The 24,084-nt window shown below is 34.8% G+C and overlaps 1 protein-coding gene across 1 annotated transcript; it reads left to right on the forward strand.

Moving 5' to 3' along the window:
• Window positions 1-98: 98 nt before the first annotated feature.
• LOC120629425 lies at window positions 99-22,509 on the forward strand. The gene is made up of 22 exons (XM_039898366.1): window positions 99-265; window positions 1,531-1,733; window positions 2,201-2,364; window positions 2,607-2,744; window positions 2,926-3,128; window positions 4,083-4,218; window positions 5,187-5,300; window positions 6,484-6,705; window positions 7,888-7,988; window positions 8,208-8,376; window positions 8,910-9,075; window positions 13,423-13,438; window positions 13,899-14,101; window positions 14,753-14,916; window positions 15,170-15,307; window positions 15,476-15,678; window positions 18,530-18,665; window positions 19,040-19,153; window positions 20,341-20,562; window positions 21,231-21,331; window positions 21,551-21,719; window positions 22,253-22,509. The coding sequence occupies exons 2-22, from the start codon at window positions 1,534-1,536 to the stop codon at window positions 22,417-22,419; spliced, it is 3,246 nt and encodes a 1,081-aa protein (XP_039754300.1). The 5' UTR covers window positions 99-265; window positions 1,531-1,533; the 3' UTR covers window positions 22,420-22,509.
• Window positions 22,510-24,084: the final 1,575 nt, after the last annotated feature.

Raw genomic sequence — 24,084 nt, forward strand, 5'->3', positions numbered from 1 at the left:
AAATTTTAAATAAAGATGCACCTACTTTTATACGCTTCTAGGTCTTATTATTACGTTACATATTTGATTGATCAAACAGGATCGCACTACGACTATTAAGTACAGCTGTTAGGTTACACAACTCGCCAAAGACAGACGCCCTATCGAGTTTTTATGTTCAAACTTATTAAAATGATTGTTTTGTGTACTTAGTGCTTATGTAACAACATTAATCATCTTGAAAGTTTAATCAGAAGAGCGATCAACGTAAGAGGGAAAGGACAACGTAAGTAGAATACTCATAATTATATTAATCCGAAGAAAAAATATTATAATACAGGTAATATAAGCCTAATATTATTTCAGTTTGGTTATCTAAGAAATAGACTGATATTTTAATAGAGACCTTTAACCCGGTGTTTTGTTGGAGACACCTACAGCTCGCTAACCTAGAAGGATTTAGTGGGTAGAATCCTCACGTAGCCAAGATATATACAACAAAAAGCTTTCTGTCCCTACAAGATAAACCCCAGGCTACGTATAAAAATAATGGAACTAATTATGTAAACAGTATCAGAGGTACACTATATGCACATACGTAAACATATAACAAGACTTGTATTACTATAAAAACGTATAAAAACAAGTTTATAGGTACTTTCCTATATTGATTATGATGCTCGAGATTTCATGTTTAAATAACATATAAAGTTATGCATAATTCCATTTTACTAATTTATGTTATTAAAATAGTTAAAAGATATTTAAATGCCAAAATAAATCAGTATCTCTTATCATAAAATTGATAGTGTTATCTTATTGACTGTACTAAGATACCGAAATACCTAACAATTTTGTTCCGACTCGGGAATAAAACACAGGACATTGTAATCTTCAGTACAATATGCTTACCATTGGACCTGGAGGCAGTTAGTTTAAATATGACTCATAAAACTCTTCTACTCTTGCGACCTTGACAACCCGTTTGTGTTCATGAAAAACAAACTTTACGAACGTTCAAAAATGGGCTGTAGAATGAAGTAATAAAGACTATTTTTTAAGTTTTGGTCTACAACACGAATTTTAAATATAGGCTTTCTAACGACGGAGAACATAAAGTATAAAAACAAGTACAGACTGACAGTCGAACATATAATTTACTCTTTTTTAGAAGTTGGTTAAAATACCAAAATATATGCATATAAAAACGATAGTATACTAAGTTGAAGCACATCACACATAAATAAATAATAAATTTAAATAGATTAGGAATATAAAACTTTTAGCTGAAAGAGGTTGGATTTAGCAAAAATCAGTAAGGGACAAAAATAGCTTCATAAGAGAACTCAGCATTTTTTGCAGATTAATGGATTAAATATTGTGAAGAGTATTATGAATGCAACATAATATTTCTCCACAACAGTCGGATCGAATTGTAATAAAATATTAATTGTAATTCAAATTTCTTAATTTATGCTTTAAGGAATTAATAAAAATTTCAATTTCAATGATTTACATCAATACATGGTTTTTCTCATGATATATTCACAGAAGATGATCATCTTAATATGGACTGCAGTGTTTATAGCTGTACTTGCAATATATTTTCGCAAGAGTTATTCAAGATTCAGCGACCACGGCGTAAAACATCCTAGAGCGTATCCGTTGTTTGGAAATATGGCCAGGATAGCTTTCCGCTTTGACAACTTTAGCAATGACCTCGATCAGTATTACAACAATTATCCGGAAGAAAGGTAAGTTTTTTTTTAAATTAAAATAGTGGTCCTATGAAGCTATGTAATGGAGAAAATGAAAATTAAGAAAAGCGTTGCCGATATTCGGGTGGCGTTTGGATTAAGAAATTTATTTTTATGGTAGGAACAAAGAATTAAGAACATGAGATATGTTCTTAATTCTGTGAGTAGGTAAGAATTGACGGGCCCAACTGGTAGCTGATCTGATGGTAAGAAAAAAACTATCGCCTATAAACGAAACAACGCTGTACTGGGCACGCATGGAACACGTCCTACAAAATGCTGCCCAATGTCCACCAATCTGAGGCGTAGGTGTTAAGCCTAGTTTCTGTAATCACACCGCCAACTATCTTATATATTAATACAGATTTGAAAATAATATTTCAACAAAGTAAAAAAAACAATAACCTCGATAGTTAATATTATTTTATGTGATCAGTATATAAATCTTACAAGAAATCTTGCAGGTTTGTAGGCAAATATGAATTTTTGAGACCAGTTATATTTGTAAGAGACTTGGATTTAGTGAAAAGAATCGCCATTAAGGATTTTGAATACTTCTTAGACCACAGAGGTTTAACCGCTGAAAATGTAGAACCACTGTTCTCAAGAAATATTATTTCCTTAAAAGGTACGTCTATTTAGCTTTTGCGACTACTAAAGGTTTACAATCAGGATTTTTACATATGTCCATTAATTACGACACTTAGAAGAACTATAAAGTAATAAATATAGTTTCTTAAGAGAGCTTAATTAACATGACAAAATAACTACACTACAAACATTCCTATTTCTTAGTTGAAATTAAATACAAATTCATAGGAAAATGCTCCGCGCAAATTCTAAATCTAGACTAAATTTTGAAATTCTTAGGTCAGGAGTGGAAAGACATGAGATCAACTTTAAGTCCAGCCTTTACCAGCTCTAAAATAAAACTGATGGTTCCCTTTATGGAGGAAGTTGGAGAACAGATGATTCGCTCACTAAAAAATAAGCTTATGGATTCTCCAAGTAAGTTTCTTTTTAACATTTATGTTTCTGAATGATCATTAAAGTACCAATGCGGTGATTTGGAGACAATTAAGAATTTTGTAACTCTTATATACATTTTGAATTCTGTTTGATTTCATTTTTACAATTATTTTGCGAAATAGAAATAACTCCTTGTATGCTAACTTTTTATTATTTGTAGCCGGTTCTATTGACGTCGATTGCAAAGATTTGACGTCACGCTATGCTAACGACGTGATAGCATCTTGCGCCTTTGGTCTGAAGGTGGATTCTCACACTGATGAAAATAATAAGTTCTTCGAAATGGGCAAAAATGCTTTGACCTTCAAGTTGAAACAGATGATCATTTTCTTTGCGGTTTCAGCTTGTCCTGCTCTCGCAAATGTAAGTAACATTATAACATTTCTCTCCATTCCCCTTTATTGTTTAAGGTATTTTACGCTCTGGGAGTTCCACAGTATTGGTGTCATCAGGAACACTAAACCCATAATATTACAAATGAATTACTCCTTAGTCGTTAACTCTTGACAAAGTGGTCGTGTGTGACGATGATCCATTTTTTATGGCTAATGCAGCACCCGCGAAGCGCCACCACTTGTTACGGTCTTCAGCGTTTCGGGAAGATTGAACTATAGAGGTTTGTATTGTTCTCTAAGACATAATTTAGCAATTTGTTTTAATTGCAAATATTAGAAAAAGTTTAAAGTAATAATTGACGGACCACGCAGGTGGCCTACTTGATAGTGAGTGGAAAACAATAGCCTTTAAGCAGAGCAACACTTCACAGAACATGCAAGCAGCACGTCCTGCAACATGCCGACTTGTTTCTATCAATTTGAGATGTAGCCTCATGTGCCTGTAATCACACCGGCAACCACGCCCTTCAGACCGGACACCACCGACCGTACCGAACCGGACCAGATCGAACACAGCATGGCGATAGTAGGTACTGCCCTGGACGCCACAAAAAGCTCTACTACTACTACTGAAATGCCCGTTTGGAGTTTAATTGCTAAAGCCTAACTATGTTAAATTTTTGTAATAAAGTTTTTATACATTAAGTTGGCGGATTTTTATAATTATACAAAATGTATTGCTATTCATTAAGTTGTAATTTTTTAACACATCACCACATCACGTTTGAAGTGATTGCATACTTCTTATAATTTTTTACGCTACCACGGTTTTGCGATGTATATTTTCTGTAATCATTCGATATATGACACCAAGGTCAACAATGATTATACCACACGTGCAGCTGTTTATCTTAAAAATGTTGTCATTTTGATTCTTGCAAAATAATTTGCAATAATAATCCATAAAATTTTATATTTTCAGAAACTGAAGCTGACATTCTTTTCAGAAGAAACCAAGGAGTTCTTCATCAATTTAGTGCAGAGCACAATGAAAGACAGAGAAGCTCGGAAGATCTTCAGGCCAGACATGATTCATCTTCTCATGGAGGCTAAGAAAGGTAAATATCGTTATTTTCAACATCGATCTCCGGTCATGTAATGGAAATAAACATCGTTTGTAGACATACGATGTTCATTTGCGAAATGTGTGCTTAGTGCCTACGAATGACAGGCCTGGAGCATAAAATGATAAAGGTCTATAGGACAAAGTTGCTTGGTAGTACAGCGTTCCGCTTTCATCTATTGCAAGACAGAATAGAGTTCGGGCTTCTTCTCGATACCTTCGGAACCGGTTGTAGAGTCACTACAAAGAGATGCGTTTCAAAAGTGCTGTTATTAGGCCTACTTACGATTAATGAATTTTAAACTTCTTACAATTTTAAACTTGCGACAGGCGTAAATCTTGCAACCTTTGCTGTTAAACGTCACTTTTGTATTTTTGTTTGTATGCAAAAATGACGATTATTCGGCAGCAAGATCGCGAGATTTATGCCTGTTGCAAGCCTGCCTTGAGATACTTAATCGCCCTAGTACTCAGATGTTTTACAGGAAAACATAACTATTCTTGGTTCAACCAAAATTAAACCCTCGTATTCTGTAGTTGATCATGATAACCGCTTTACCAACAAGGCAATTGAAGTAAAAAATTTAAATTCTGCATCAAAACACAGTACATTCATTAGTATGTAGTAGTTTCAAATCCATTGATTCACGTCGAGATGTTAATTTGAATTTAGAATTCCGAGCTTAACCGCAGATATTGTAGTTTATACTAGCTAGTCTCTATATCGTGTCGGTAGACGGAGTGTCGTAAACGCCCCCCAGCTAGATGGAGCGACGACCTCCGAAAAGGGCAGGCATCGACTGGATGAGAAAAGCCGAAAATAGGAAAAGTTGGCGCTGCCTGCAAGAGGCCTATGTCCAGCAGTGGACGCACAATGGCTGATGATGATGATGATGATGATGATGATGAGTTTCTATATAATTTAGCTTGCAAACCTAATATCAGTTATAATGTATTATTTAGGTCAACTCACACACGAAGAGGACAAAAGTAGTAAAGACAATGAAAACAGAGGGCGCGATGCTGGCTTTGCAACTGTAGAAGAATCGACTGAAGGCAAGAAGAATATAAACAGAGGTTAGAATACTTGCCTGTAATTTACAACGTTGATATGGAGTAAGGCTGGGCACACACGGCAATGTAAAGCACGGTGCTCATGATCGTATTTTTTTTTTGGTGTATAGTCATTGAGGGGTTCGTAAGATACATTTTTATTCGTGTAATAATTGAATGGCCAATTCTGGCATTAAAAGTTGCCTACGCCACTTGCCTCCGTCCTTTCAACTAACTCTTTGCCAAGAAAGGTTTATTAATAAGGGCGCGAGGAAGGCTAAACAAACAAACAATTACACTTTCGCATTTATAATATTATGAAACGTAAAAGAAACGTGCAGTTCAATGTCGCGTGACGTTACATCAACGAGATAACATGGTTCATATAGGATAGAAAGATGAACTGACATGAAACTATATGAAGTTTTCACGCATTTTTTTCACGGTCCAAGCTACTGAATTGTGTAATGCACTCCCATTGACAGTCGATGTCACTGTGCATATTTAAAAATGCTGTTAAGGCTCATTATCTCGCTCAATAAAGACGACTATTATTTATTTATCTACTCTAACTCATATTTTAGTATTTATGGTACGTTAATGTATGTATTAGTATATTTATTTTTTATATTTATCAATAGTATTGTTGTATTTGTGTTGTATGGTTATTATTATTATTTACTTATTTGTATGTATGTTTTCAACAGTGTACCCCACCTTTTCGTTTTTCTTTTTAGTTTTTCTAAAGCTTAGGTTACTTGACAGAGATTGCTACTTAGCGATAAGGCCATCTCTTGTATCCTACTACAAACAAAAAACAAAAAAAAAAGAATAATGTGATGTACAAATAAAGAGTATAAATAAATATATGGAAATCTCTCTGAAAATTAGGCTTAATTTGCTAAACTCAATCAATTTAGCGGTAACCTAAACCGGGTCAATTTTAGCGGAGTATAGCAAATATAGCTCCATAATAACTAGGAATGCTCTTAGCATGCGCTGCCATTAAGGCCTTCTCATAAACTAGCACAAATACAATAATCACATTAATATTAGAGAGAAATAGATTGCATCCTGGAGTCGGTCAATGAACTTTTAAATCTATGGAATGAAAAAAATATATACTAACGGTCCGGCTACATTCTACGTATATAGTCGAGACCACAGCAAGGCACAAAATTGAGATTTTTTTTTTTATATCTTTCAGTTTGGTCTGACATCGACTTAATAGCACAAGCAATGCTGTTCTTCATTGCTGGCTTCGAGACGATTTCCACAGGGATGTCCTTCACATTACACGAGCTGGCTCTACACCCAGATATCCAGGATCGGCTCTACCAAGAGATTAAGGAAAACGATAACAAACACGGTGGAAGGCTGAACTACTCCTCTATACAGAATATGACTTATTTGGACATGGTTGTATCAGGTGATTGCTGTTAACCCCTGTCTAGACTTTATCAAGAAAATAAATACAACCTGTAACAGAATTACGAAATAACAATGAATGATGCATGAGTATATTTCACAAAGAATCCCCCTGCAAAAATATTACATCAAAAGAAGAATATTAATTTTTCCATACAAACGAATTCAAAACATTCAAAGTACAACGCAATTCAAAAGACATGCGTATACCCACCCACGCTACGCGACGCGTACCTAATAAAGTGTCGGGAGTCACATGATTTGAATTTTTCATGTGATGTTAGGGCTAGGCTGTGTTCTTTCAGTGGTTTACTCAAAATCTACTAGGGGTTATTAGGGGTAACCCCTAATAGTTTTTGAATGTATAAATGCAAGAATGCCTGTGAATTATTATTAAGGTTTAATTTACACGTTGTAGAATCAATCTGGTATAGCTAGAAAAAAAATAGAATATCACAAAGGCAATTATCAATTAATTTGGTGAGTTGATATATTTTCAATTGCCAAGATCACGATCAAAGCCTCCCTGTACATAATTTTGCTAACCGAAATAATCATAAAAATGAAGTAAAACTTCAAACTACCAAAAAATAATGATCATATATCTATACTATAGGTTTGCAAATAAGAATGAATTGACTTCTCTATTATCTATTATTTAAATAAATAAATAAATAAATAAATATACTACGACAATACACACATCGCCACCTAGCCCCAAAGTAAGCGTAGCTTGTGTTATGGGTACTAAGATGACTGATGAATATTTTTATGAATTATATATACATAAATACTTAGAAAATACATATAAACACCCAGACACTGAAAAACACTTAATGCTCATCACACAAACATTTTCCAGTTGTGGGAATCGAACCCACGGCCTTGGACTCAGTAAGCAGGTTCGCTGCACACTGCGCCACCAGGCTGTTAAAAAGTGAAGGCTTTAAAAAACTTACGTACCAAATTCCAGCGCTATATTACTTTTAGTCTAGGAGAAGATTCTATTCACCCAATACAGCTTCCGGTAACAGCCAGATTTTCTTCATTTAGAGTCACAGGTATAAGGTATATATATAATTAACTCAATTCTTTGTGGGGAATAATAGCCGAATTTGAATCTTGTCGATTCATTTTAGTATAGATTTTATGTCACTAATCAATATCGTTAATGTGTTTTCAGAAGTGCTCAGGATGTGGCCTCCAGGGTTGGCGTTAGATAGGCTCTGCGTTAAGGACTATAATTTGGGAAGACCTAATGACAAATCCACCACAGATTACATTGTACGTATAATATATCTGTTCTATTCTGTTTTTTCCAACAATTATCTCGGGGCTCAATGTTGGCCAATAAGTCACCTCATACTATAATCTGAACCTTTAAATTAATCCATAAAACAGCTGCAAGACTACTGTTTGTTTTAAACTTTTTGAAACCCTGTTCTGCTATTTTCAAGCCATGTATTTTACAGCGCTTTTGCATGTCGCTTTTTTCCCTCACAGATTCGCAAAGGAGAGGTCGTCTCAATTCCAGTATGGTGCTTCCATCACAATTCTGAGTACTTCCCGGATCCCGAAAAGTTTGACCCTGAACGATTCTCAGATGAGAAAAAGCACCTCATCAATCCCATGGCATATATGCCTTTTGGCGTGGGCCCTAGGAATTGTATTGGTAAGTGCGCATTAGATTTTTTGACCTTATGCTAATAGAATGAATAGAATTTAAAATGGAATGTGCCTAGTTTGATTTCATGTCTGGGCGGTCCAGAATTTATAATACCAAAGGAGGTTTCTGTCGCACATAAGCATATTTATTACCTTTAGTTTTTATAGCCATTTTGAATCTGCAACACTTGATTTTATAATCATTATCATTCTAATCCGCTGTTGAACTTAGGTTTTTTGTATCCAGTGGCTTCATGTGACTCGAGTTATCCACCTTGTCGCGGGTCGAAAAGTTCTTGTAGGTCCTCCGAGTTATGTATCCTAACCACTACCATTAAGCTCTGCAAGTCACTGAAATGTCAGTTACTCTGGTTCTTCCACGGTTCTCCTTATTTCTTGTTTGATCAGGAGCATATCTCTTTCCATCGGTAGTTGAGTGACTCAGAGCTTTGTTATGAGTCATAATAACAATGTTTTGAAGTCACTGGCAACACGCATTGTTTAAAAACTGACACCGTATTTTTTATATTATGTTTACAGGTTCACGATTTGCCCTGTGTGAGCTGAAGGTCCTTCTGTACCAAATCTTGTTGCACTTTGAAGTGTCACCATCGGCAAAAACTCGGCTTCCGTCGAAACTTTCTGCGGAATCGTTCAATCTACGGCTGGAAGGTGGCCACTGGTTGACGTTTAAAGCGAGAGTTTAGTATTATTATTGAAAAAGCCAATTTAATACCTGAGATGAACAATATTGAAAGATTAACTTAAGAAATTAGTGCTTAAATTATCATATCAAGTTACCTGTTACGTTCTTATACTATGTGGTATTTTAAATAAAACTGAAGTTTAAATGTTTATAATTTCGAATACGAAGGAGCTTGGGATATTCGTGACGAACAAAATCACTAAAAATAACGGGAAGAATAAAAGATTGGATCTTAGAAACATCAACTGTATTTCAGACAAAAAAAAATTGGCCACAATAGTTCTTTTATATAATAGGAATTGAATCTGTTACTTGAGAAGGACAAAAATATTGTATGAATTTGTGTAAAATGGCATAGTTTTGTGCATGCATATTTATCACAATATAAAGTTTATAAAATTGCAATGTATCACTAATATTTGTTATTTTAAGAAAAGTTAATATATTAAATATTTCCAACATAAAAATCTTTTTATTTTTATTTTGGTTTTTCTTTTAACTATGTGCAATAAAAATTTTAGTCTACCTATCTATTAGTCTATCTTGGTACTTTAATAAAACTAAACTAAATCTAAAACTAAACGCTGAACGTACCTGAATGAATTTTGGCGCAGAGACACTCGTAGGTTTTAGTCTGAAATAAAACATCATCATCTTTTTCCAGAAGTTTACTCCTTAAGAATCGATTTTCATACATAAGCGCCCGGTAGGGGGTGGGTGGGGGGTTTAGATAATATTGCCGGAAAATCTAACAAACACGTGGGTGCAAGATATGTTATAATTCATGTATTATATGCAAGAGCATGTGAGATTTGTATTTATTAAATATTGCATAAGTATCGATCTAGTGTGATGTATAAATATATATTTGAGAACAACACATAAAATGTTATATTTAATACAATATGAATTATCAAGCGCATTCACGTAAAATAGACAATTTCTAACCTAATCAAAAATAAGTTTTTGTTTTCGATGTCTATAAATTCCTCCAGGTTATTATGATTTATGTTATGAATAATTTTTAAATATTAATAATTCAAGTCAATAATTCGATAATATTATCTGAAAAATCAACAATATTTCTTGATTATAATAATGTTTTTATAAAATTTTCTTTGGAATAGTTATTATTTAGCATACTTAAATATTTTTATTTACTATTTAATTATAGTACCTAAAAGATTTTGGGACATAATTATCTTTTTATAACCATATTTTGTTACTGATTTTCTTTAATTTGTTAATTTGCTCTTTCATACGGTATTCATCTTTTTTCAGTTAAATAAACTCTTTTTGCGTATGAAAATCATAATTAAGGAGTAAACTCCAGTCGTGCGACGGAGCTGACACACATACTTTTTTTTCCACATTGATATGCTATGGAGAAGGACATACCTACTTTCTTTACCGATCTCTAAAATAGTTCCCGTGGTAGGATTAAAAATTGTTAACGAGCGAAGTTTTAAACCCAATTCTGAAGTCCACGCAGACGAAGTCGCGGGCACAAGCTAGTAATATATATTTCTTTCCCAGGTTCGTCAACCCGGATAAATTGGCAAAGCTTTGGGGGGAAAAGAAGCAGAACAAGCATATGAACTTCCCGAAGTTTAGTCGAGCGATGCGCTACCACTACCTAAACGACGTCCTGGCGCGATGCAGTGAACGCCTGGTCTACCGGTTCGGGTCCAACGCGCCAGACTATAAGACTAATAATCCTTACCTTTTAAACGCTACACCGAAATTTATCGGTCCATGATCTATGCTGCAATGTAGATAATGTGAGGCAGTTTGGCCATTGGAGTGAATAAAAATACGTAGTACAATAGTTTAATCTACCTCGTAAGGTTGAGCCCGAAACGCACGTAAATATGTTGCTTTTTATCACATATTATATCAAGTGTTCACATTTAATATACTTACTATGGAAGTGAGAGGAAATAGAGCTACTACTTAATTGTTTCAATTGTATTATTATATTTGTACCTACTGTTACAGTAATCTTGTGAAGTGTGTAAATAATTTAAAAAAAGTAGATAGGGACTAAAAAAAAACAACAAAAAATGAAAACGTCTCTGAAGTTTTATTTTATTCATCATAACAACCTATCCTCCCTCCTGTCTGCCCGCGGCTTAGCTCAATTTTCCCTCGGGAACTACGGCAGGAATCAGGACAAAAGGTGGTCTATGTTATTTTCCAGGTCAAAGGTTACATGCATACCAAATTTCATCGTAATCCGTTCCGCCATCCACACTTTCACATTTATAATATGTATTAGTAGGTTAGTAGAATAGCTACCTATTGTAAATACTGAAACCATATCATATTAATTGTAGAGCAGCTTCACGATGCAATGTCCACAACTTTTGATGGTAACTTTGAAAATAACATTGTAAATGAGCTTTCGGAAAACAATAATACATTAGCTATCCTTTAAAATTTTAAAGTATAAAGATTCTACCAAATTCAAAAATATTCACTGACACTGAAGTTATTCTAAAATATATATTCAATAGTGCCATCTAGGGAAGGAAATCACAACTATTTTAATGTCACTGTCCGACACAAGATGGCGTTGTACGTCGTACGTTATACGTTTCACATGACGTTACATTATTTTACCCCGAAATGTTCCAACATGCATATAGATGGCAATAAAATGATTTATGAATTTAATTTTAACAAATAGTACAAACATATTAACATTTATAAATTGTAAATAAAGATGCACCTACATTAATACGCTTCTAGGTCTTATTATTACGTTACATATTTAATTGATCAAACAGGATCGCACTACGACTGTTAAGTATAGCTGTTAGGTTACACAACTCGCCAAAGACAGACGTCCTATCGAGTTTTTGTGTTCAAACTTAATAAACAAATGATTATTTTGTGTACTTAGTGCTTATGTATCAAAATAAATCATCTTGAAAGTTTAATAAGAAGAGCGATCAACGTAAGAGGGAAAGGACAACGTAAGTAGAATCCTCATAATTATATTAATTCGAAAAATATTATAGTACCTAATACAGGTAATATAAGCCTAGTATTATTTCAGTTTGGTTATCTAAGAAATAGACTGATATTTTAATACCTTACTAGAATCATAAATAACAGGGATAAAAGAAAAGAAAATAATAGGAATGTAAAACTACAGCGGTAAAATTACGATTCGACACCAGAAAAACTGCAGTAGAAAGCTGCAAAGCCTGGGACAATAATAATGGAGTCATGCAAGGGAGACCTTTAAACCGGTGTTTTGTTGGAGATACCTACAGCTCGCTAACCTAGAAGGATTTAGTGGGTAGAATCCTCACGTAGCCAAGATCTATCCAACAAAAATCTTTCTGGCCCTACAAGATAAACCCCAGGCTACGTATAAAAATAATGGAACTAATAATTATGTAAACAGTATCAGAGGTACACTATATGCATATACGTAAACATATAACAAGACTTGTATTACTATAAAAACGTATAAAAACAAGTTTATAGGTACGTTCCTACAGTGATTATGCTGCTCGAGATTTCATGTTTAAATAACATATAAAGTTAGATATTTAAATGAACGATTATAATATAGGCAAAAATTCTATTTTACTACTTTATGTTATTAAAATAGTTAAAAGATATTTAAATGCCAAAATAATATATCTATTATCATAAAATTGATAGTGTTATCTTATTGACTGTACTGAGATACCGAAATATCAATAACAATTTTGTCCCGACTCGGGAATAAAACACAGGACATTGTAAGCTTTAGTACAATATGCTTACCATTGGACCTGGAGGCAGTTAGTTTAAATATGACTCATAAAACTCTTCTACTCTTGCGACCTTGACCACTCGTTTATGTTCATGAAAAACAAACTCTACGAACATTCAAAAATGGGCTGTAGATTGAAATAATAAAGACTATTTTTTAAGTTTTGGTCTACAATACGCACGATATTTTTTTAGTTTTTCAACTAAAGATTATATGGGCACTTTACAACACGGCAAAGTTTTGACCTCTAATTGTCGGATGATTCAAAGTCACACTATCGAATTGAATATGCTTTAACTGCTATATACCTGTCTACATACATAACCTATGTAAGAAAAACAAAGCTAGTCTTATTAATTATAAAACTTGAAAAAAAAACAACTGACTTTAGCATCTGACTTAGATGAGACTAGTACAAGATTCAAGAAATGACGTAGGCTGTAAAATTTAAAGATTTTTTTTCGATTTTTTTGGGTGCTCCAGAATTATCAGAACTCGGTATTGGCACCAGCTTGATACGTTCGAACTGGTACCCTTTTATAGGATAAGAAGAATTTTAAATATCGGCTTTCTAGCGACGGAAAACAAAGAGTATAAAAACAAGTACAGACTGACAGTCGAACCTCCCCTCTCCTGTCGAATCACCTCTTTTTTAGTTGTTGGTTAAATACCAAAATATATGCGTGTATCATATATAAATAACGATAGTATTCTGATAGTATATACTTAGTTGACGTAAATCACAAATAAATAAATAATATATTTAAATAGATTACGAATATAAAAAATAATCAGAAGGTAAAAATAACTTCATTTGAAAACTCAGCATTTTATGCAGATTAATGAATTAAATATTGTAAAGAGTATTATGAATGCAACATTATATTTCTCCACAACAGTCGGATCGAACTCTAAGAAAATTTGAATTGTAATTCAAATTTTTTAATTTATGCTTTAAGGAATTGGTAAAAATTTCAATTTCAATGATTGAAAGAATACATTAATTTTTTACATCCATACATACATGGTTTTTCTCATGTTTTATTCACAGAAGATGATCATCTTAATATGGACTGCAGTGCTTATAGCTGTACTTGCAATATATTTTCGCAAAAGTTATTCAAGATTCAGCGACCACGGCGTAAAACATCCTAGAGCGTATCCGTTTTTTGGAAATATGGCCAAGATAGCTTTCCGCATTGACAACTTTGGCAATGACCTTGATCAGTATTACAACAATTATCCGGAAGAAAGGTTAGTTTTTTTTTTATTAAAATAGTGATCCGTGTGCTAAGTATGAAGCTATGTAATGGAGAAAATGATAATTGCGTTGCCGATATTCGGGCGGCGAATGGATTAAGAAAATTGTTTTTATAGTAGGAACACAGAATTAAGAACATGGGATATTCTTAATTCTGTGAGTAGGTATGAATTGACGGGCCCAACTGGTAGCTCATCTGATGGTTTGAAAAAAACTATCGCCTTTAAACGGAACAACGCTGTACTGGGCACGCATGGAACACGTCCTACAAAATGCTGCCCAATGTCCACCAACCTGAGGCGTAGGTGTTAAGCCCAGTTTCTGTAATCACACCGCCAACTATCTAATATATTAATACAGATCTGAAAATCATATTTCAACAAAGAGCCAAAGTTTTGTCTGTTGTTTGTGCAAAAAAGACAATCATTTGGAGCTTGGAGGTAGGATTAGGATACCGTTCGAATTCTGTGATGCATTCTTGCAGCTTAGCTATCTGCACGACGGGATCACCTAATTGCAAAATGTCTCAATAGAACTTATATATCAGCCAAACTTTTAAGTCTACGATATCGCAGCTTTCAATAAACTCGATAGTAATATCATTTAATGTGATCAGTATATAAATCTTACAAGAAATCTTGCAGGTTTGTAGGCAAATATGAATTTTTGAGACCAGTTATAATTGTAAGAGACTTGGATTTAGTGAAAAGAATCACCATTAAGGATTTTGAACACTTCTTAGACCACAGAGGTTTAACCGCTGATAATGTAGAACCACTTTTTTCAAGAAATATTATTTCCTTAAAAGGTACGTCTAAATTAACTTTTTTGACTACTAAAGGTTTAAAAATAGCAATTTTACATTTGTCCATTAATTACGACACTTAGAAGTAAATACCAGAACTATAAGGTAATAAATATAGTTTCTTAAAAGAGCTATTGATTAACATTACAAAATAACTACGATACAAACATTCCTATTTCTTAGTTAATAAATAACAAATTCATAGGAAAATGCTCCGCGAAAATTCTAAATCTAGATTAAATTTTGAAATTCTTAGGTCAGGAGTGGAAAGACATGAGATCAACTTTAAGTCCAGCCTTTACCAGTTCTAAAATAAAACTGATGGTTCCTTTTATGGAGGAAGTTGGAAAACCGATGATTCGTTCAATAAAAAAGAAGCTTATGGAGTCTCCAAGTAAGTTTATTTTTAACATGAATGTTTCTGTATAATCACTAAATTACCAATGCGGTGATTGGAGACAATTGCCAGTTTTGTAACTCACATTGATATACATTTTGGATTTTGTTTGATTTCATTTTTAAAATTATTTTGTAAAAAAGAAATAATTTGTATTATTTGTAGCCGGTTCTATTGACGTCGATTGCAAAGATTTGACGTCACGCTATGCTAATGACGTGATAGCTTCTTGCGCATTTGGTCTGAAGGTGGATTCTCACACTGATAAAAATAATAAGTTCTTCGAAATGGGCAAAAATGCTTCGACCTTCAAATTAAAACAGATGCTCCTTTTCTTTGCGGTTTCAGCTTGTCCTGCTCTCGCAAATGTAAGTACCATTATAACATTTTTCTCCATTTCCCTTTATTATTTAAGGTATTTTTAAGACGTCAGGAACACCAAACCTATCCTCCTTAATCGTTAACTCTTAAAAAATTGGTCGTGTGTGACGATGATCCATTACGGTACATCCGGACACCACCGACCGTACTGAATTGGACCGAATCGAACACAGCATTGCAACAATGCTGCTTAGCGGCAAAAATAAGCATAGAGTTACTGCCCTGGACGAGCCTGCCTTTTTGTTTGTGACAGACAAAAAGCTCTACTACTACTACTAAAAAAACCATACTTACCTGATCGGTTCACCGGTCAGAGGAGGCCTCAGTGACCTTGGGTTCAAATAAACCCAAAAAGTCTGGTGCAGAAGGCAACGGCAAACCACTGCACTATATATCCCTAGTCTGTCAGTTTTGACATTTATCATATTATGGAAAAGTCGAAAAAGAAAGTGGCCCCGAGTGCCGGACGTCCCTTAAATGGGACAGGGGTACGAAGAATCTCCTGGTGTAAAACTAAAACGGAAACAAACACATATAAGATAGGAACCTGGAATGTAAGGAGCCTTAAAAGACCAGATAAGATCTACAATGTTTGTAAGGAAATAAAACGGCTGAACATCGATCTACTCGGCCTGAGCGATGATAGATGGAAAGATAGATAGACACAGAATAGATGAGTATAATGTGCTCTATTATTCTGGATCTAATGAATCGTCTTACAAATATGGTGTGGGAATTATTAACGTCAAGCAAATAAACTCATTAAATCAATAATTTGTCCCAGTGTTGACGCTGACATTGATAGTGTCCAATATCTGGGACACTATCATAGACATAGCCAGTAAGATGAACCAATGGGAACGATATATTGCAACTATGTTAGCAGATGATTCTAGACGTCACAGTTGGTCTTTAGAACAAGAAGACGAAGGCCCACCAATTCTGAAGGATGAAGTCGTCAAGGCCCTTAGTAAGGCAAAGGTTGGAAAATCTGCAGGACCAGATGGAATACACATAAAAATTCTGAAACTAATACAAGACGAACATCTCGATCCGTTGGTTAATTTTATGAACCTCGTGTATGACACCGGTGAACTTCCGGGGGACTGACTAAAATCGGTTTTTATCACTATTCCAAAGAAGAGAAACGCTAGGAAATGTGAGGAATATAGAACTATAAGTCTTATGAGTCAAGTTCTGAAGTTATTCATGAGTGTGATACATGAACGCATACGAATAAAATGTGATGAAAAAATTGGAGACAATCAATTCAGATTTCGGGATTCAGAGCTGGCGAGCTTCTCTGGCTGGCTGACCAGAGAAGTTTTTTTTACACTACAGGTTCTTGTACAAAAATGCAGGAAGATGCAACAAGACGTGTTTATCTACTTCATAGATTATGAAAAAGCATTTGACCGGGTTAAGCATGACCGTCTTGGACCACTTCTCAGGAATATAGGCTTAGATGGAAAAGATTTGCGAATTGTACTACAACCAAAAGGTACAGTGCGTATAAGGGGCGAAGTATCCAAAGAGGTAGAGATACAGAAAGGAGTTTGACAAGGCTGTATTTTGTCTCCTGTGGTTTTTAATTTATATTCGGAGGCAGCCATGGCAGAAGCATTGGAAGACTTAAACTGTGGTGTTAAGATTAATGGTCGTATTATTAACAATTTACGGTACGCTGACGAGACAATTTTCATTGCGTCCACGGAGACAGAGCTACAGAGGATTGTTGATCGCGTCAATAAGTGTAGCAAAGAGGCTGGTCTAACCATAAACATCAAGAAAACAAAGGTCTTGGTAGTGTCTAATAATGCAAATGTGGGTCCAACGATTATAGTGGCTAGCCAAGTATTGGAGAGAGTGCAGAGGTATAAATATCTAAGCACTTGGCTGACTGAAAAATGGGACAGTGGAACAGAAATTAAAACCCGGATAGAAGTCGCCCGTAGTGCTTTTCAAAGCATGAAAAAAGTGCTCAGTAGCCGCAGCCTAAACATCGCATTACGTAAACGCCTTCTACATTGTTACGTATGCCAATGCTTCTTTACGGATGCGAATCCTGGACCATCAAAGAGGATCTCAGGAAACGTATAGAACCATTCGAGATGTGGGCCTATCGACGCATGATGAAAATCAGTTGGACTCAAAAGGTTACCAATGAGTAAGTCTTGCGACGAGTTGGTTGTCAGCGCGAACTTTGGAAGACCGTCAAAAAGAAAAAAGTTGCTTATCTAGGGCATGTGCTTTGGCATGATAGATACAGGCTACTGCAACTGATAATAATGGGCAAAGTTGCTGGAAAGAGACGCATCGGTCGCAAGAGGAAGTTTTGGTTGCGCAACATTAGGGAGTGGACTGGGATCGCGAGTGCCGCCCAGATGTTAAGCCTCGCGAGAGAAAAGGAAAATTATCGAAAACTGACGGCCAACCTTCACTAGTTAGAGAGGCACCTAAAGAAGAAGAAGAAGACTACTACTAAAATGCCCGCTTGGAGTTTGATGCTAAAGCTTAACTACGAGTATATTTAAAATTTTAATAAAGTTTTAATACTTTAAGTAGGCGGTTGTTTTTTTATACAAAACACTTCACTTTTTTAACACTTCACCACATCACGTTTGAAGGGATTGCATACTTCTTATAGTTTTTTATGCTAGCTCGGTTTTGCGACGATGTATATTTTTCTGTAATCAGACATTCGATATAACACACCAAGGTCAACAATGATTATACCACACGTGTAGCTGTTTATCTTAACAATGTTGTCATACATTTTGATTCTTGCACTAAGCAAAATAATTTGCAATAATAATCCACCAAATTTTATATTTTCAGAAGCTGAAGCTGACACTCTTTTCAGAAGAAACCAAGGAGTTCTTCGTCAATTTAGTGCTGAGCACAATGAAAGACAGAGAAGCTCGGAAGATCATCAGGCCAGACATGATTCATCTTCTCATGGAGGCTAAGAAAGGTAAATATCGTTATTTTCAACATTGATCTCCCGTCATGTAATGGAAATAAACATCGTGACAGGCCTTGAGCAGAAAAAGATAAAGGTCTGTAAGACAAAGTTGCTTGGAAGTACAGCGTTCCACTTTCATCTATCGCAAGACAGAGAGTTCGGGCTTCTTCTCGATGCCTTCCGAACGAGAGGTGAGAGTTTGAATTCATTCTTTGTATTAATTTTATATTGCTATAACGTTTCAAATCCATGGTTTTACGTCAAAGAATTAATTTGAATTAAGAAATCTGAGCTTAACCGCAGATATTGCAGTTTATATATACTAGCTAGTCTCTATATAATTTTGCAAGTAACCCTAATATCAATTATAATGTATTATTTAGGTCAACTTACACACGAAGAGGACAAAAGTAGTAACGACAATGAAAACAGAGGGCGCGATGCTGGCTTTGCAACTGTAGAAGAATCGAACGAAGGCAAGAAGAATATAAACAGAGGTTTGAATACTTACCTGCAATTTACAACGTTGACATGGAGTAAGGCTGGGCACACACGGCAATGTATAGCACGTTGCTCATGATCGTATTTAATTTTTAGCGTACAGTCAGTGAGAGGTTCGTAAGATACATTTTTTTTTTCGTGTAATAATTGAAAGGCCAACTCTGGGATTAAAAGTTGCCTACGCCACTTGCCTCCGTCCTTTCAACTGACTCTTTTTCAAAAAAAGGTTTCTTAATAAGGGCGCGAGGAAGGCTCAACAAACAAACAATTACACTTTCGCATTTATAATATTATGAAACGTAAAAGAAACGTGTAGTTCAATGTCGCGTGACGTTACATCAACGAAATAACATAGTTCATATAGGATAGAAAGATGAACTGACATGAAACTATATGAAGTTTTCAAGCATTTTTTTCACTGTCCAAGCTACTGAATTGTGTAATGCACACCCATTGACAGTCGATGTCACTGTGCATATTTAAAAATGCTGTTAAGGCTCATTATCTCGCTCAATAAAGACGACTATTATTTATTTATCTACTCTAACTCATATTTTAGTATTTATGGTACGTTAATGTATGTATTAGTATATTTATTTTTTATATTTATCAATAGTATTGTTGTATTTGTGTTGTATGGTTATTATTATTATTTACTTATTTGTATGTATGTTTTCAACAGTGTACCCCACCTTTTCGTTTTTCTTTTTAGTTTTTCTAATCCTTAGGTTACTTGACAGAGATTGCTACTTAGCGATAAGGCCATCTCTTGTATCCTACTACAAACAAAAAACAAAAAAAAAAAGAATAATGTGATGTACAAATAAAGAGTATAAATAAATATATGGAAATCTCTCTGAAAATTAGGCTTAATTTGCTAAACTCAATCAATTTAGCGGTAACCTAAACCGGGTCAATTTTAGCGGAGTATAGCAAATATAGCTCCATAATAACTAGGAATGCTCGCAGCAGCTTGCTGTTTTAATTACCTTCTCATAAACTAGCACAAATACAATAATCACATTAATATTAGAGAGAAATAGATTGCATCCTGGAGTCGGTCAAAGAACTTTTAAATCTATGGAATGAAAAAAATATATACTAACGGTCCGGCTACATTCTACGTATATAGTCGAGACCTCAGCAAAGCACAAAATAAGAATCATTTTTGTTAATCTTTCAGTTTGGTCTGACATCGACTTAATAGCACAAGCAATGCTGTTCTTCATTGCTGGCTTCGAGACGATTTCCACAGGGATGTCCTTTACATTACACGAGCTGGCTCTACACCCAGATATCCAGGATCGGCTCTACCAAGAGATTAAGGAAAACGATAACAAACACGGTGGAAGGCTGAACTACTCCTCTATACAGAATATGACTTATTTGGACATGGTTGTATCAGGTGATGACTAAAAAATACAACGTGTAACAGAATTACGCAATAACAATTAATGATGCATAAGTATTTTGCATAAAGAATCCCCCTGCAAAAATATTAAATCAAAAGAAGTATATTTATTTTTCTATACAAACGAATTCAAAACATTAGAAGTACAACGCGATTCAAAAGACACGCGCATAGTACGAACGCTACGCGACGCGTACCCGATAAAGTGACAGGAGTCACATGATTTGAATTTTTCATGTGATGTTAGGGCTAGTCTGTGTTCTTTAGTTTTCTCAAACACTATTAGGGGTTCGGTTGCACAGATAAGTTTCAGAGACAGCACATAATGTATCTCTAAAACCGGTTTATTATTATTTTGGTTTAATTTACACGTTGTAGAATCTGTCTGGTATAGCTAGAAAAAAATCGAATAGCACAAAGGCAAATTATCAATTAATTTGGAGAGTTGATTTATTTTCAATTACCAAGATCACGATCAAAACCTCCCTGTTAATAATTTTGCTAACCGAAATGATCATAAAAATAAAGTAAAACTTTAAACTACCAAAAAATAATGATCATATATCTATACTGTAGGTTTGCAAATAATAGCCGAATAGTCTTGTCAATTCATTTTAGTTTAGAATTTATGTCACTAACCAATATCGTTAATGTGTTTTCAGAAGTGCTCAGGATGTGGCCTCCAGGGTTGGCGTTAGATAGGCTCTGCGTCAAGGACTATAATATGGGAAGACCTAATGACAAATCCACCACAGATTACATTGTACGTATAATATATCTGTTCTATTCTGTTTTTTCCAACAATTATCTCGGGGCTCAATGTTGGCCAATAAGTCACCTCATACTATAATCTGAACCTTTAAATTAATCCATAAAACAGCTGCAAGACTACTGTTTGTTTTACACTTTTTGAAACCCTGTTCTGCTATTTTCAAGCCATGTATTTTACAGCGCTTTTGCATGTCGCTTTTTTCCCTCACAGATTCGCAAAGGAGAGGTCGTCTCAATTCCAGTATGGTGCTTCTATCACAATTCTGAGTACTTCCCGGATCCCGAAAAGTTTGACCCTGAACGATTCTCAGATGAGAAAAAGCACCTCATCAATCCCATGGCATATATGCCTTTTGGCGTAGGCCCTAGGAATTGTATTGGTAAGTGCGCATTCGATTTTTCGACCTTATGCTGATAGAATCAATTGAATTTAAAATGGAATGTGCCTAGTTTGATTTCATGTCTGGGCGGTCCAGAATTTATAATACCAAAGGAGGTTTCTGTCGCACATAAGCATATTTATTACCTTTAGTTTTTATAGCCATTTTGAATCTGCAACACTTGATTTTATAATCATTATCATTCTAATCCGCTGTTGAACTTAGGTTTTTTGTATCCAGTGGCTTCATGTGACTCGAGTTATCCACCTTGTCGCGGGTCGAAAAGTTCTTATAGGTCCTCCGAGTTATGTATCCTAACCACTACAATTAAGCTCTGAAAGTCACTGAAATGTCAGTAACTCTGGCTCTTCCACGGTTCTCCTTATTTCTGGTTTGATCACGAGCATATCTCTTTCCATCGCTAGTTGAGTGACTCAGAGCTTTGTTATGAGTCATAATAACAATGTTTTGAAGTCACTGGCAACACGCATTGTTTAAAAACTGACACCGTATTTTTTATATTATGTTTACAGGTTCACGATTTGCCCTGTGTGAGCTGAAGGTCCTTCTGTACCAAATCTTGTTGCACTTTGAAGTGTCACCATCGGCAAAAACTCGGCTTCCGTCGAAACTTTCTGCGGAATCGTTCAATCTACGGCTGCAAGGTGGCCACTGGTTGATGTTTAAAGCGAGAGTTTAGTATTATTATTGAAAAAGCCAATTTAATACCTGAGATGAACAATATTGAAAGATTAAGAAAAACAAAGTGAGTCGAATTTATCTTACCAAATGTAAAGAAAATTGATAAAAATATAATGATAAATGGTGAATCACTAAAAATAGAGACTTCCACAGTTTTTCTGGGCATGACCTTGGATAATAAGCTACAGTGGGGTGCCCATATAGATTCACTAGCGGGTAAACTAAGCTCGGCTGCCTACGCATTCAGAAAAATTAGACAGATTACTGACGTTGAAATAGCTAGGCTAGTTTATTTTGTGTACTTTCATAGTGTTATGTCCTATGGAATCTTGTTATGGGGTAAAGCAGCTGATATCGAAACTACGAGTATATTTATATTGCAGAAAAGAGCGGTATTGTACGGTCAATATATAAACTTAAATCACGCGAATCCCTCCGTGAGAAGTTTTAAGAAATAGGCATACTTACTGTAGCTTCACAATATATTTATAACAATATAGTATTTGTAAGACAACATATTAGTCTTTATAAACAAAAAGTGGACATAAACAGTCGACTTACAAGAAATGGTCATAAATTAGTGTCATCTGCATATCGTCTGCGTAAGGTACAGGGATCATTTGTGGGATTGAGTATACGCTTTTATAATATGACTAGCCGTTTCCAGCCCGCTTCGCTGGGCGAATTGAAAAAGGAAATAAATTACATTTTATGTTTCATTTTATTTTATTTTTTTCATATTTTTATTATTCTCCTTTTTTTTATTTTTGTATGAACATAAATAGGCCCCACGGATAGAACTGTAAGCATCGATATTGTTTAGACTTACTCAAATTCCAAATTCCATCGATTTAGCCTGTATCTTTCATCCAGGTGATTTTTCTCACTAATATTCATTGTAACTTTCAATGTGCAATCATTATAACATTTCCGTGCCTTTCTTCCAAAAATTAATAATAATTGACATGAAGAAAAAAATTTGAAATGAGCATTGAAAGTTTAAGTTAAAGTCATTGCAAGTCTCATATGTGAAGTTGAAATCTGTCTAGGTTCAAGTGCGCCGAATTTTCTGTTAACTAAAATTTTCTCCGTGACATCAATTTTTTATAGAAAACTAATTGTGCATGTTTTTTATGAATTCTATTGGAATAAGTAACTAAATTTCTTTTCCACATCTCATGTGCTTGGAAAATGCATTCATTTTAATCTGTTACATTTCCGCGATGCCGCAATAAAAGAATTCGTCGGTTATGTAGTCTGCAAAAGTAAAATGAATGTAAAATTCTTAGTCCGTTGATTGGATAGCTACATGTAAAGTTAAGTTTTTGAAACCTCTCAATGACTTTTTCTCCGCTGCCAAAAAGACGATTGTTGTAAGGAAATACACGAATATCCCTACATACACGAAGATCCCGACCAAATTTGGAGTCTGTAGAAGTTACAGGATAGAAATAAAAATTTTAGATTTTAACACCCACCCCCGCAATTCCTGTCGGAAGTAGACTTTATTGAAATCCATTTTGAGATGTGCTTTATGTGAATAATAAAAGATTCCTACCATATTTAGAATTTTTAGAAGCTATATTTCGAAATTGAAATTTTTTATTGTTAACACCCACCCCCGCGAACCTTATTGGAGGTGATTCATTGTAAAATCCGCTCG

Source organism: Pararge aegeria, chromosome 14 (genome assembly GCF_905163445.1).
Source record: "Pararge aegeria chromosome 14, ilParAegt1.1, whole genome shotgun sequence".
NCBI lineage: Eukaryota > Metazoa > Arthropoda > Insecta > Lepidoptera > Nymphalidae > Pararge > Pararge aegeria.

Coding starts and splice junctions, on each gene's coding strand:
- LOC120629425 (XM_039898366.1), top strand. CDS start 1,534: ATGATCATCTTAATATGGACTGCAGTGTTTATAGCTGTACTTGCAATA. Junction 8,377..8,909: donor GGGCCCTAGGAATTGTATTG/GTAAGTGCGCAT, acceptor TTATGTTTACAG/GTTCACGATTTGCCCTGTGT. Junction 15,308..15,475: donor GAAGCTTATGGAGTCTCCAA/GTAAGTTTATTT, acceptor TATTATTTGTAG/CCGGTTCTATTGACGTCGAT.